Source organism: Rhagoletis pomonella, unplaced genomic scaffold (assembly GCF_013731165.1).
Source record: "Rhagoletis pomonella isolate Grant_MI unplaced genomic scaffold, Rhpom_1.0 Rhpom_scaffold_00006, whole genome shotgun sequence".
Taxonomy (NCBI): domain Eukaryota; kingdom Metazoa; phylum Arthropoda; class Insecta; order Diptera; family Tephritidae; genus Rhagoletis; species Rhagoletis pomonella.
This window is the reverse complement of record NW_023458560.1, coordinates 48,862,063-48,878,466: the sequence shown is the minus strand read 5'-3', so window position 1 is coordinate 48,878,466 and position 16,404 is coordinate 48,862,063. Positions and strand designations below refer to the sequence as shown.

General features: G+C 37.9%; 1 protein-coding gene across 1 annotated transcript in view; it reads right to left on the bottom strand.

The window, feature by feature from the left end:
- LOC118740883 (homeobox protein unc-4 homolog) overlaps positions 1–16,404 on the bottom strand; it is a 126,674-nt gene that overhangs the window by 56,466 nt on the left and 53,804 nt on the right. Inside the window, exons 3-4 of the mRNA XM_036472620.1 lie at positions 2,031–2,122; positions 1,754–1,855 (exon numbers count right to left, since the gene is read on the bottom strand). Coding sequence (XP_036328513.1) covers positions 1,754–1,855; positions 2,031–2,122 — 194 coding nt within the window. The remainder of the gene's footprint in view (positions 1–1,753; positions 1,856–2,030; positions 2,123–16,404) is intronic.

Sequence of the window (16,404 nt, the reverse complement as noted above, 5' to 3'; positions counted from 1 at the left end):
GCAAAAGAAGAGAAAAAACACTTAAGGGGATTTCTTTGTGAGAAATCAACCATTTGAAGCATCATTTTTTTATGAGCCACAAATGTTACACTGGCAGAAAAATGTGTTAGTAACTTTGCAAATGAAATATTTATAAGGCGAATATTGCGGTAGGTTGGTGCCTTTAAAGACGGTAGTATTTAGATGGACGCAGTTACCAAAAAATTGGAAGATGCGGCTTCTCGTCAATAATAGATAGTAAAATAAAACTGGCTCTATGTATATGTACATATGTGCTTCTAGATTCGAATCACAAGCATTCAGATTTAGAAATAAAAACTGGTGCATAGGCGTTAGTTTATATATATATGTATCTAGATTAAAACACCTTCCTTTTGACACCCATATTGTGATATAAACCTCAATACAGTTTTTAATAAAGTTAATTGCAACTTTTTATAAAGGTGGCAACCCCACACCAATTTTTTTTTTATTTCTTCAAAAGGTTTTTGTTTTAGTATAGAAACCTTATGCTGTTGAGCCTTTAAATAATTTTAAATTTCCAAATATCTGGCAACCCTATTTTGAATTTTATTCCAGAAATGTTCTACAGAAAATACCGATTAAAATAGGAGAAAAGAAATAAATCCGTTAAGCTGTTAAAACTTCAACATGGTCAAAATACACGCCATTTGGGATTTTTTATAGATAATTATAAGCATCTCGTACTTTTTGAAACACCACTGATTCTGATAACTTGGATGTTAAGCTATGTCACAATTTTTTTTTTTTTGTTGTAATTTTTTCACGTTTAAATACTCAAGCAATAACTTAGGCCACTTTTACCCATTTCTCTGTGTAGGCCCTCCTCTTTGTGTGACAACATCAAGGCGCACACAAATCGGAGTAAAAGCTCGGCCAAGCACAAGCAAATGTGTGAGCGCCAAATATTTATTTTTTTATTGCCTTACTTGACTTTAAGTGTCCTTAGATTTTTTTCTCTGTGTAATTCTTTACGCATAGTTAGGATTTATTTCGTAGATATTTCTTCATTTTTTGAAATTATAAAAAAAAAAAATTAATATCCGAACGCATACATTATTAATGAACAACAGACAGCGGATAAGTTGCCACACGAATGTACGGACTTTTAAGAGTAAAAGTGAAAATCGGCCAGAAGGGGCAAATTTAGGACAGAAATCTAAGATACGCACGGCACACTAATGTATGTATGTGTGTATGTATGACAGACGCCTTTGATCACAAGGCGTAACTGAGAAGGCGAAGAGCCAAAAAGGCAAAATAATTGAGCAACGACAGGGGTAGAGTCGCTTACATAACTGGTGGGCTCAATGAACGCCTGAAGGAAGAATGGCTGAATGAATGAGTAACTGTTGGCAGCCGCCTGGCAATGCGTGGCCGCCTCACTGCCTAGCAAACTGGTTGAGTGAGTGAAATTTGATACGATTTATGAATTTTTTGTTAGCAAATCCCTACGAAATTATGTATGAAAATATGTACGTTAGCGCGCACACTTATCACAATTTTCCTCTAAATTGTCTAACCTTTTATCCCCTGCCACAGAAATTTTCATCCAACCCGACTTGATTTCATTTAAATATTCTGTAGCAAAACAAGAAATACATACATATGTAGCAACCTTCATTACAATTTAGCCAAACAAAAGGAAGCATAATTTTATTTATACACTCTACATCTTAGCAACAGCGGCAGGCAGCAGCAACAAATTCGTCAAGCGTTAAGTTTTTCTCACCTGAACGCGCGCTTCCGTCAGATTTATTTTCATCGCCAGATCCTCGCGTGTGAACACATCCGGATAATGGGTTTGCGCAAAGGCAGTCTCCAGCTCTTCCAGCTGCAAGGCGAACGGAAAGGAATGAAGGATGATTAAAAGGAAGAAAATTACATCAAAAGCGAATAGCAGCAAAATTAGAAAAGAAATTAAAACAAAGTAAAATGGAAAAACAAAGAATTTCAAATCCCAAATAGTTAAATACTTAGCAAGTTACACAGCCCATCCACTCACTTACCTGTTGCAACGTGAACGTGGTGCGATTACGCCGCTGCTTCCGCCGCACGAAAGTCTCATCATGTATGGAAGGATGGTAGGAGTAGCTTGCATCTGAAGGCGCGATTAGTCCGTAAAGCAAGGCAAAAAACACGAAGAACATAGAAAGAGGAGAAAGTAAGAAAAAAAGTTGAAATTAAGAAGATGCTCGAAAAGCATTAGATAAATTACTACCCAACTACATATGTGTGTAGTTATATATAAATATTGCTGTAGATATTTTATGTATTTATATGTGTACTTTTACCTACATATATGTATATAGAAATACATATTTCTGCTGTGAGTGAATTAGCTGGCATAATTGAAGCGCTGCAGCAACACTTCGCCTGCAGCGTTCTTAAGCTGTGATAAGCACGTAAGCGCAGTGGACTCGTAGGGAATTAGTGCCAAATTAATAAAATAGAAGAGTTAAAAGCCATTTTGAAGAAAATTATTCAGAAGTTTGTGTTGCTCACTTTTCAGAAATCATACATACACACATATGCAGGGTATCCTAGACTATCCGTCCATTCCATCTAAAATGGAGGAAAATGTTTTTATTGGAAGACGCAAGAATATGAACTACCAAGTACGGGATGCATTGTCTTTTCTGGTTGTTTTGCCGATTTACGATTTCGACCGTTTTGACCGGAAGTGCGACAAGCTTACCGGAAGTTAATTTTTTAAATGGGACATATATATATGTTTTTACCAAAGATTCGGTTTCGGTGGAAAAAATGCATACATTTTGTCGGAAACCCACTTTCAGTTGAAACTCGTATTCGGTAATACGATGAAAAGATAGAGCATGCCCGACTTTGTAGTAAATATTTTTGCGATTTCCAATAAACCTCTCTCAAGGAATCCTCATTCTTATATGCAGGTCGACCAGTCTCTCAAAAGTTTTCCATAAGAAAGAAGATAGGCTTATTGGTCTGAAGTCCCTCGAAGAAATGTGAGGGCTTTTTCCAGCTTTGGGGATAAACGTAACAATCACACTACTCTACTCTACTACTCTAAGCTCCCAGGATATACCCTTTTTCTAAGCAGCTCGCATAGATGGGAGTGAGCCAGCGACATGAGACCTCCACAGCATTTTACAACTGCACAGGAATAATTCTATCCGGTACAGAGGACTTGAAAGGCTTGAAAAAGTCAACTACCCAGTCGCAAGATGTGGGAAGTTGACCGTATCAACATCGGTAGGCTCACATACAACACGGTGCTACGAAAAAAAAAAATAGTTGCATGTACTTTTTATGTCATGTAGTAGAGATGGTAGAGCAGGTATAAAATATATTTTTGGAATTAGCAGCATTTCAAAAACACCCCCAAAATCTTAAGTTTTGATTGAAAAAAAAATAATTAAAATTGGGATGTTGGGTCAAATTCATATAATTTTATGTTCGTTGAAAAGCGGAACTGCTTTTAGGAAATTTAAGTTAAGTTCATAACCATTGACTCCGTGAACCAAGAAGCAGGAAAAAATATAAAAAATTGGCTTATAATTACACCTTATACTTTTATTAAGCTCATACCTAGTGCTTTATCTAAGACCTTAGTTGTAAAAAAATTCTCTAGCTATTAAGACCTTTTGACTTGAAGAATTGTTATAAGGAATGCCGTCTCTAGCTAGCTCATAATTACTTTCATTGCCTTCAACACCTTTGTGTTCTGGGATCCAATATAGGTGGATGGATTAGGCTATGGCTAAGCTCCCTATTGCCTCCTTAGAATCTACAGCGAGGAGGTAATATATGAAATCAGAGTCTAATGGCTAGTTGACTGTCAATACACATAAATGTTTATACGCTCATTCAGCGGATTTATTTACGCTTTGATTTATCGCCAAAATTTCAGCTAAAAAATACTATAATGGTACGATAGCTTAAATGACCTGCAAAATTTCCGGTTCCGAGCAGTAAATCCTTAAATTGGAAAAGTCAGTGAAAATGTGCGTCGCATTATCTGTTTCCAATATCCCGACCTTTGAGCCTCGTGTAGGACGGATTGGAACCTCGACCGCTGCAACCGCCGAAATAGTGCGACTTTGAACCCCGTACACTCAAAGGCCCTTCCACCCACCAAAGCAGTGCGATTTTGAGCCTCGGAAAGGCAAATCGTAGGAGCGGATTTGAACTTCGACCGTTCCAACCGCCTAGTCAGTGGGGCTTTGAAAGGCATGCAACCGAAGCGTAGACGCCGATTGGAGCCTAGGCGATTCCAACCGCCAAAGCGGATCCCGGAAACTCGTCACCTTTGAATGCCTGCTCAATGCAAATACCAGCGACCGGGCTGCTCGGAATCTTACTCACTCCGGCGGTGCGCCATAAGTCTAAGATAACTATTCGTACACCAAAATTTGTGCCCAATGGAGCAGATCAACGCAAGAGTTACGATAGTCGCCCTTCGCTTTTTGCCACCTCTACATAAAAAAAAGAAATATCCCGATCCCTGAGCATACCTTCAATCTCTCAATTTTTAGTCGAAGGGTCCTTTAGACCCTTTAGGTTCCGGTTAATATACTATAGGTTATTCAATTTGTCAGAGAACTCTATATGTACTACTGTGACCATATGCTTCGAATCCAAGCTGATCCGAGGCATAAAGTCAACGTTGTCGGTATTGGCCGTCGAATAGTATGGACTTAACAATAGTTTTGAAATCCAATGGTATAGAGCCTTTGTGGCCTTTTTCACCTATCAAGCACTATTCTAACCAAGTCGCTGATGACCTTTAGCGTTAGGTTCGCCAAAGAGCTGATAGTCGTCAATCACATGCCATCTCAAACATGATAACTCAACCTGTTCTTCTGAGTCGGAGTTTATCGTATTAGAAGATAAATATTTCTTACGATTACGCATACATTTTGATACATTTCCTTCATAATTATCTACCCTTTAGCATTCGCGAGCTCCTAAGCAAATATTTAGTTAGCACAGTAAACTTACAAACAAATGGCTTTGTACAACAAATTAAATATTAATTAGCATGTAAATGATATAGCATACTTTTTGGCGCAGCTAGCAAGAGGCAACTTTTACAAGTGAAGCTGGTGTGTACTGAGTCGACCACAAGCAACCACACAAATGTTACACGCACACATAAATTTAGTAATTATTTAGTTAACCTTTCCTGCTGTAAGCCAACAAAAACAAAAAATTAAAATGGCTGCCAAGATGGACGAACAAACAAACAGCTGTCGGCACGAAATAACATTACTACGCATTAAGCAGCTCCCCCGAGACTTAACTTGGCAAATGTTAAGCGACTTGCAGAAATATTTAAATCTGACTGTATGTATGTATGTACGGGTGAATTTATGTGCATAGATAAAGAAGGAAACGTAATACAAATGTACATACATATGTATCATCTACAAGCACATGTTATTACTTAAATATTCCAATAAAAAGCAACGTAGGTAAGCTGCCAAGTTAAAGCAGGTGCGCGTAGACAGGCTTTCGATTCGGTGGCACGCTGGAGTGGAAAATGTTTTCCGGCGCAATATTCCTAATCCGATTATCGTTCGTTGAAATTGGTCATGGCGCCAACAACGACAACAAAAAAGTCAACACAACCGACAACCGACAGCCTTTGCTTTATTAACCAACCGACCTACCTAGCATCCTTTCTCAGCTTTGCTTGCTGCTGCCTACGCATTTGTACCCAATACTTGCACTTGTACTTGTGTGGCATATTCAGAAATTAAATTTTACAATTTGCTAGCTAATTATTTATTTAAAACAAATTGAAAATTAATTTCGTCGAGCGTTGGCTGTAGCGGCGCACAAAAAGTTCAGAGCACACCCATAAGCGGCTACACGGCGACCGGAAGCGAGGCAACGGAAGCGGATTCTCAGCAAAAATGAGAAGCAGCAGAAAAGTTTCCATAAGCAATGCGCGTTTGTTGTGTCGAGAGAGGGAGGGAGGCTGCGTAATTCCTCAGTGCCTTGAGGGTCAAGTGTGCGGTTTATTTTGACTGTGGCGTGTTGTTGTGTCGAAAAAGGTTTTCAGCTATTCACTTTACGACTTAACGACTCGGCACACAAAGTAGCACAGAGTGAGTGGTGGTATGTTGCTTGCCAGCGACTATACTCTTGCCAGCTATGTCCACAAAATGGCGTCGAAAAGAAAATTCAATTAGAAAATAATTTTGCCAACTTTTTACTCGCAGCAAAACTCATTGCTGACTGCTCTGCTTGTTGCTCTTCTTCTTACTCGATTTGCGTCTGCTTTGAAATTAAATTTGTTAAGTTGTTGAAATTTGCTTTTGGCACCATTTTGCTATTTGAATAAAAATATGATTTTCGCATTGCGCATCACATTAGATATTTATTATGGAAAGTAAGTGAGCTTTTTCCTAACGGGTAAGTAATGAAGACGACCCAAATTTTTCGGCAATGTTCGAAAGATTACCAACATTTGTGAAGATGCATATAAGTGTACTAAAATGTTTGTCTCCTCCACATTTTAGTACCACTGAATACACACCATCCGAATTGAACTACTTACAGCAGTCAAAAGGGGCAAGAGAAAATATTAATGAACGCTAAGACACCACCCGAGATGCGATGCAGTAGTTAGGCCTGTTGGCTCTTCCTAGCGGGTTAATTGCTTTTACATATTTTACCGGAGAGAATGCGGACCGGGAGCGTACCTTTATTGGGACTATGTTGTGGATCCGGCCTTATGACCAGGGTAATTTTAAATTACAAATATCAAGAAACTTATGCAAACCAAAAAGTTACACAGTAACTGAATTAAGAAAATTAATTGCTGTTAAATAGAATCGATGAACAATCGAAATTTCAGTGATTTTTATTTCAAATCCAAGTCAAATGGTATACCGAAAGTTGCTGCAATGCGTAAATCATTCGTTTGCATTAGAATATTTTATTAACTTAGTGCCTTTTATATGCAAATTTCTACCTATATTTAATTATTTATTATCAAATGCAACTCTGAAGCTTGAAGGACACTAAAATTTGAAAAACATCTGCAATAAATTCTAATAGACACTGAAATTCCCATCGGGAAAGCAGCAACACAATCAAGGCCTTCATTAATCAGGTAAAATGCAAATAACTACAACGACAAAGTGAACCTTATAGATAAAATTTGCGTAAGCCTACACGCACGACGCACAGTGTTCGATTTTGGAAAAAGGCACAATAGCAAATATCACGAGATCGAGATGAGATGTCGACAATTTTTTCTTTAGTTTTCAGATGCATAATTCAGGAAAAATAGTCTCGTTGTATAAAAGTGTTACCTTGTTAATTGAAATGATCTTTTTTTTTGACCTGAAACCAGTTAGCAAAACTTTTTTCTAAGTTTTAAACCCATATCTCTGCTGTTCTTGCATCAAAAAATACATCTGAATGGTCATGTGAACCGAAAAAAGCCTTAACATTTTTTTTAGAAGTTCATTGCGTGTTTTTTGGGTCAAAAAAAGTAATTTTTAAGCAAACAACACAACCGACTTCAATTCTCACATAAAAATGTATGAGCACCGTTAATTTCTTCATGATCCAATGATCGGATCTAAACCAAATTCACGGTTCACGGGGTCCAAATTTATGCGGTAATATGTACTTAAGAATATAAATATATTCCGACAAATTGATAACCTCCTCCTTTTTTTTAAGTCGGTTAATCTCGGTTATCTCTTCTCGCTCTTGATGTATTTGATTTTGTCCCAATTTGCCAAAATCGTACACTGTTCGACGTATGTACATATATATATATGTCTGTATAGCACATTTAACCTGACGAACCAAATGTCAATTAGCACAAATTAAGTTTTGAGTGCAAATCCCACAACGACTTTGTCGAATGCGCCAATACAACAAAAACCAACAACAAAAGAGTAAAAGAAAGAAATCCAATGGCAAAGTAAAATCTTAGGCATACATGTATGTACATTAGGGTGCGTCACTCTCAAAAAAAAAAAATCAAAAATCGGTACTTTTTTCATAGGTGTTTTATAATTAAAATTAGTTTAAACATTTTTTTTTCTTTTTGATGCAGCAATGTTCCTAAAGCATTAAGATGGGTTTCTGCATCAAAACTAAAATTAAAAAAAAAATTCGCTTACATCTTTTTGGCGGTTAGGGTTCGATATGATAGAAGTGTGCATGTTTAAACATGTTTTCGACGGAATCAAAATAATAAGAGTTTTGGAGGCATTTTCAAATCGGTATATGTAGCTCGTGTTAATCTTAATATTTTTCCGAAATATTTTGGCGGAGGTCTTAAAATATAATAAATTTTATTATCCATTGCGGCGGATAACCGCAACTTTTTTTTTGGTGATGCACCGTAATGTGCATACTTACATACTTATGTGTGGGTGTTGCAAACTTCATAACCTCATCAAGATACCAAAGCACTCAGCGCTAATTCACACTGCACTCAAAGCTGCTGCAGAAGTGCAACATCAACGCAAGTACCTACCTAAGTATATAAATATGCATGTTTGTATGTATATACAAATTTGCAGTAAAGCAACTACACCCATCAACATAACACGACGCCGTATAACCTTATTTGTACGCACTCCTGAGCTCAATGAGCCGACAACTATTGACGCCCCAGCTTAAGCTGTGGCAAACAAACATCAAAATCAGTACTCTGCTCTGTCATTCCTTTCTCTTTCACTACGCCATTCGCTAAATGGAAATAGCACTGCCCCTCCACCCACCAGATTGACGGTAAACTAACCGCACTTGTCAAGAGACAGGATTAACAAATCCTTATTGCAAATTGATTCAAATGTGCTAGCAACGATTTAAGGGGGACACACACACAAAAAACACACATACATTCACAAATACCTTCATAGCCAGCCATAATAGCAAAAACGGTAACATTTACTCCACACATAGAAATTTGCAAACCAATTTTCGTTCCTCCTATGTACATCTGACAATTTTTCCTTCTATTACTTCTTATTTGCCTTGCTTGTATAATTTTACTTCTATCTCGTCAGCGTCGTCCTTAATTCGAGCTGCAACTGTAGCCAACGCCTCATCAACATCATCATCATCAACAACAATTTACTGGCATGAAGCCTGCGAGAGGGGTCAACAGCGTTGACAGACACCACGTAATCACCCAAGCGCCCAGGGAGTGGTACATAAGCACTGAGTGAGGTAAGCATATCCGCAGAGCCAAAGTAGAGCGCTTTTTCTATCGACTGAAATATCGAACATCAACAACAACAGTCGAAAAGGATGCAGCAGTCAGTAATCGTCAGTCAGTAGTCAGGAGTCAGCAGCGCAATATTACCATAACCAGCAACAAAACACCTCTTCATACTCATCACTTCCTTTATCCCCTTTTTTTTTGTCTTCACTTAACCCTCACTGAGTCTACGTTCATGACTGCGAGTGTGTGCGCGTTTATTGCCTTCTCTACAGAGTAGCATTTTACATCGTTTGCTCGTTAGATGCACATAATGGAGATAATTCAATTTTCAGACAGTTGGTATAACGGCAAAAACCATCATTAAAGGATTTACTCGTTCGCATACTGCATCAAGCCATATCACCAGCAACTACAACAACAAAACCAACACCGTCCTGCCTTTTGCCAACAACATCATCCTCCTTTAGTAGCCTAATCGAGAGTAGCTTTAGTGTAGCGCTAGCGAGCATCAAGACACCCTTGTGCGCAACAGACACTTCGTTCCAACCAATATCTGTCATTCGTTAAGCTGTTTCGTCACCCCAACAAACGAGCGCAAATTCTGTTCATGTTCGTTGCTTTATTTACTCCAACGTTTGTGTGCGATTTGGCTTGAGTTCGAGTATTTGTCTCAGTATTTTTTTTCTTTTACAAGCGCCAATACGTTTCTGGCTTTTGTATGTGTATTTTTGGAGCGTAGTGTATTTTCGAATCTTGAACTATCGCTCTTCGGTTATCGATGTGTTTCATAAGTTCACTAGTGGTCCCTTCAATACGCTCTCTACTTATTGATATACATATATGCATGAAGTGTTTAAGAATTACAGTGAGTTGAATTAGGTACATTAAAGAAGTTGAAATAAACAAAACGTATCAAAAAACCTTAACGGAGGTAGTTGAGTATTTGAGTGCCATTTTCGAAATGCGGTAACGGGCGAAAATATATAAAGACAATGAGCCTATAATTAAAGGAAAGCAGTAGAAGAAAATGAGGTTAAGGATATTGATTCACAGAAAAGTATATATTCTTACTCATCACCCAAGACTTACTAAACGAATAAAATAAGATACTCCCGATTAGGATACGGTCAGTAGAAGTACTCCACAAAGAGACGTTCCCTCACCGTTTACGAATACATTACAGCCAAGTCCGCAAAAAAATATCAGGGCATTATTATTGTTGGTCGACTAAGTTTTAAGACCCGCCTCGAGTATGCTTCCAAAAGGGCTTCGAATTTTCAACCATACCTGTCAAGAATTATACCTAGTAATGGTGTTCCTAAACATTATAGAAGAATTCTGCTCCGATTTGGGCCGAAACAATGAAAGTGTTACGCAAAGACACCAACAACTGAGCATCGCTTAAGTGCACTGAGAACTGTTTGAGGATTCCGCACAATTTCTGATGAAGAGTCCTTTGTAATCGACGGACTGATGCCAGTAGATATTCTCGCACAAGAGATGAAAAGTATATAAGGGCTTGACCGTTGCTCTATGGAAATCTAGCAGAAACGAAGGGATGCCTCAGAAAGTGGGAGATGGACCCGCAAGCTCATCCCCAACGTTGGAAAACGGCTTAATATATAGGTCTCATGGAGATTCTAGTTTTCATTTAACCAAGTTTCTTTCGACCACGGCACAAACATCCATGTATATCTAAAACGAGCTGAGCATCTAAGTAGCCGTCAAGATACGTAAGAAGTCTTTGAGCCAACCAACCCCATGAAGTAGTACCTTGAATGGCAGTGCCACGGGGTGAGTGGTTTGTGAAGAGGTTTTAGAATTTTGGTGCAGCTGTGGGACTGCAAGTCGTGCATGCTGATATGCCGGTATAGTAGTACTCATGACAGTTTCCTTCTTCACGGGCGTCGTCCCAGGAAAAAAACGTTCACATCCTCATTATCAACGATGTCCTTGAGGAGCTGTAAAGGAGGGACCGTCGGGTTATTGCCTACTTATTATGGGAGCTAAGATTCCGGACACTCTGTCACTCAGGGTAAAGCATATGGGCGATTCTCCTCAGCGTGTCGCCAATTTTCACATCTCTTCAAAGGAGATCTTAGGCCCCAGCAAAGGAAATGCGCCTGCAAGACCCGAGTAAAAACGGATAGCTAGAGATGCTGGCATCGAATGAAATTCAAACCCCGACAGCGTAAGCAGGGGGGCAACCTTCGACACAGTGGACGAGGAAGAGATTCTGAAATCTCCTAGCGCTTCTGTGTCAGCCATCGACGCCCTAATAGGGTTTCGCAATGGAATAAGCCTAGTAAGAAGGGCCAAACAGCTTTTGTCCAGTATAAAGCGGCAGTAAGAATATAACTTCGCTTAGGTAGCAAGTTCACACTTTCGTCTAAGTAGCTGGTGGAGCTGGAAAAGGCGTCGGAGACGCTCACGAAAGCACAGGAGAACTTTTCGCGTATCTCAAGGTTTGCGACGCCACATCCTGCCTTCATCAATAGAATAAAGGAAAATAAAAGGCACCTGTCTGCGGACAAGAGAAAACCATCGGCCAAACAGCCTGCAGCTCAAAAAGCGTCACACAAAGGACGGGAACGCAACACCCTTGAGGCAGGGTAGTTAGAAAAAGTACTCGGACTAGAAACAGTCACCGACGCAACACAAGCTCTTCAGGTCAAGGCAAACAATATGACAATAGAGGACACTGAGAAGGGAAAGAAGAAATGGACTTGCAATCAGTTTAACACACTTTCAGTCGAAACCTTAAGCCGGTACTATGAAGTTCGAAGCTCATTTTCAGGTTGAAAAAGGCACTTCCGATAAAAAAAGCTTGGAACAAAAGTTAGGTATTTTTATCCTCAAGATCCGAATCTGTAGTAAAAACCTGTATATCTAATTAAAGAAAAGGACTTCCGGGCAGTTTAACTCACTTCCGATCGAAACCGCAGGTCGCTAATATCACCAAAATATAGAGCATCCCCGATTTTTTAGGTGAAACTTTTAAATTAAATAAAAAAACATTTTCCTCCATTTTAGAGGGGGTGGACGGGTGGTTTAGAACACCCTGTATATGTATGACTAGTGCATTTTTTAAAATTCATCAATATTTAGTGTTATTCAGAAACCTTCTAGAGCTCATTTACAAAAGCACCATCTATAAATTATCTCTGGCACCTCAAACGGCAGCGCCACATCTAAGGTCAAACCATCACCGTCAACGCCAATAATAGCATACCATAACACATTTAGCAACAACCACAGCAACAAAAACTTATCATCAGCACAATTACCCCACTGTAATATCCTCAATAGCATTGCATATCATATCATATCATACATATCACTTACCTATAGGAGTGAAAGCAAATTGCCTCAGCTGTTTGTCACCAATGCTTGGTGTCCTTTATCCATGACATTATTTGCGTTGTGCTTGTAATTGTCACTGGCATTAGTGCCTTGGGGAATTTCAATAAGCCTGATGTTATTTGATTTTTGTTGTTGTTTTTTTTTTTAAGCAAAATTTGTCTTTGAATTTTAAGTGTGGAAAAAAGTTCATAGTACGAGATAAGCAGATACATGCTGTATTCATGTTTGTATGTCAGCATACAACAACAAATTGTCATTTGGTTAACACAAAATGCTTACAGATTTGCACGAAGAGTTTTTCGAAAATTGAATTCAATTGAATTACGAATGCAAATTGATACTTTCTTTATAAACTGGATTTTCAATGATTTCAACTTGATTTGTGATTTTTATTCATGGTACGTACGTACATATGTATGCATGTATATATATGATTGTGCAGATGGATGTAGCATTATTCTCTATGTATCTTGTTGAACAATCCTGAAGTGCGAAAAAATACCATCGCTGCAAAGCTTCTTGGTTTTGATAGATTCGGTTGTGCTATTTGGTGTCAGTTAATTTGACGAGAATGAGTTGTGATATCTAAGATATTTTTGGAAAACAGATGGGCTTAGAAAGGTGAAAAATGTAGATTTAAATCACAAGCTCATTTGAATAAATATTTCATTTGTTTGAGTACTTTGATTTTAATGAAATTAAACTAGTAGCAGATACCCGACGTGGCTTGCCAAATCATAACCGAATAAATCTTAAGAGGAAATTTTTACAAAAAACTTATTTGAAAAAAGTATCCTTATTTCTTTTGAAACTTTTAATAAAATAGTTACCATAAGAGCTCTGTAGCATTTCTGTAGAAATTCATGACTTTTCTGTACCATTTCAGGACATTTTTTTGACTAGTTCGGGTTAATTTTGGGGGTATTTCGAAATTAGTCACGAAATGATTCTGAAATATATTTGAATTATTCCCGAAGTGGTTATGAAAAATTAATGTACTCGTTCCAGCAAAATGAATAAAATTAAATGAAACTAATGTTTCAATAATTGATTGATGATTTGTCAAGCCGCCACAGATGCTTATACAACAAATTTTGTGAGTACCTGGTACTCACGCCTTTCTTAAATCGTACGTAAGGCTCGTCTATCATTTTCTGTAAATCTACGGCAGAGTCTGCTAAAAGCACGATATCGTCGTCGTAAGAACTTTTAATATAGTGGCAGAAACTTTTACACCGAAAGGGAGGCTGTGACTTAAGTGATTATTAATATATAATGAGAAAAGAGTTCGACTCAACAAACAAACTTGCTGTGCGCCCTGATTAACAGTAAACGGATCAGAAAACACTTCATCCAAACTTACCTGACTAGATACATCTTCATAAATTAGGCATAAAGTCAGTAGAATGTGACTAGAATGATCGAGATGGGCTAACTTGTGGAAAGGCATATTCCGTGCAACTGTGTCAAAGGCACATGAAAAATCTACAAATAAAACATACTTAAAATTTTTCTTCGCCCAGAGTTTGAGTGTACATTACTAGTTAAATTGAACAGATTGCCAATTGTTGAATAGTTCTAGGGAAAGCCTCAACCCAGCGACAATTTTAAATCGAAAAGAATTTTATTGAAGATCGCCTTACTTCAGAATTTTATGGAAAAACACCCTATCTTAGAATTTGGTTAAATTTCGCCCAATCTCAGAATTCGGTTCAAGAACGCCCTATCTTACTTGAAAATTTAGTGAAAATGTGCTGAGACAGGACGTTTTTGAAACGGCAGCTGAGATAAGGCGTTTGGCGGAGATGGGGCGTTCTTCAGTGAAATTCTGAGATAGGAAGTTCTTCAAGCGAATTCTGAAATAGTGCGTTCTTGAAAAGTTTTCTGATATAGGGCATTTTCGAACTGGCTGCCAAGGTAGGTCGATCTTCCACTTAGGTTTCGATATACTCGTATAGAATTCATAGCCGATTCGGTATTGACCAGGGGCCATGAAGGCCTTTGCAATCTGGAGCTCGCGGAGTTCAAAATGAGACTACTAGACAACCAAGTTTTAAAATGATTGTAAAAATCCTGCAGTGACAGGCTAAAACTCACCCCCTTAGAACGGCGTTTTAAAGAGTTAGCAAGCCGCCACCAGTCACCGGAGTTTCTCACAGTAATGAAGGGGTCAAGTTCCTTGCATCTATATTCCAATTCTTACATTACATTAGTATTTAATGTAACCACACTTTCTTAATATCTATGTTTTGTGACTTAAGGTTCATAAGTTAAAGTTTATTAATCATTCTCTCCATAAAGATGCTACTACGCTCCTCACATATTTTCCTAGAATAAAAAGAGTTCTATCTTCGATTCCAGGTTTATCTGTGCGTAGAAATTTAAGAATGTACATCCAGCACTTTTTACGCTTTTAGCAGCTAATCATTCCAAAATCCAAACAAACAAGTCTTCACATATTAAATTTTTAGGGCTACGATAACCAGGGGCTGGAAGTCCGCGTTTCGTGGATGATACACGCAAAAATGGTCAGAGCTATGGTCAAGCTAACAAGAAAAGGCACTCTCAGGGTGTCGACGCCGGGTAATGCGAGTGTATGGTTTCCTTTGGGGACATGTGCTTTACGCATGGGCACTGAACGTATAGGTAATTGTGCAAAGTTGAGACTAAGCGAAAACTTTAGCGTACAAGGCGGATGCATCCGTCTGACATCGAGTAAACCGGTGGCGTTCAGAGAAGATTCTCAAAATAGCCAAATGAGAGTTTGTTTGTTAATCAATTCTCTACAAAAAATACTTTTGCGGGTTTTCTGATCCAAGAAAAAAACGCAATGAAGTTGCAAATAAATAAATGATCCAGAATTATGCATCTGTCAACTGAATCAATTAATTTTATTACACTATGCATTTACGAAATTATTTTATCACACCCAACACTTAAACATAAAATTTGATAGCCATTAATAAATTATATGTATGTATATTTATTTTGACACTTATTATAACCTAGCTTTCAGATAACTTAATTATATAGTCATACGCTATACAGCTCCTTAACATATTCACTATGAAATAGCTTAAGGACAACGAGACACCTGCTTGCAATCTAATCCAAATTCGCTGCTTGGAATATGAAATCACATTAGAACACCTAAGGGCGAATGGTGAATATTTACTTAAGTGAAGAGAATATGCTTACAAACATGCTTAAGTGCATGAGTACAGCACAGGACAAGGGGGAAAATACATAAGTGAATGTAAGTGTTTGTAAGTAAGTAAGTAAGTATGTACATTAGGGTGGTCCAAAGACCGCCCCCCTAGGATTGTTATATACCCCTATTTTTAATTTGAAATCAAAAAATATTAAGAGGTCGCTCAAAGCGCTCAAAGATTTCCATGTATTTTATATGGGAAAAATTAATTTTTTCGCAGAAATGAAAATCAATATTTTTCGAACGGAAAACTCTGGTTCTCTTCAGTAGACTTTCAATAATAATACCAAATTGTTTATTTAACCATTTTTTAATACTAACGATTTTTTATTGGTCGCGCCATTGCATTTTTCGGGGTTTTTGTGGGTTTTTGGCGGACCTATAAATTATAGTTGCGATGAAAAATGGTTAACTAAATAATTGGGTATTATTATTGGGAATCTCCTGCAGATGAAAAGTGTTTTCTGGTAAAAAATATTGATTTTTAACTATTCTATACCAGTTGTTTTTCCCCATATAAAATACATGGTTAACTTTGGGCGCTTTGAGCGACCTCTAAATATATTTTGATTTCAAAATAAAAAACAAGTGAGCAGCGCTGTCTTCGGCTATGCCGAAGGCTTCATAC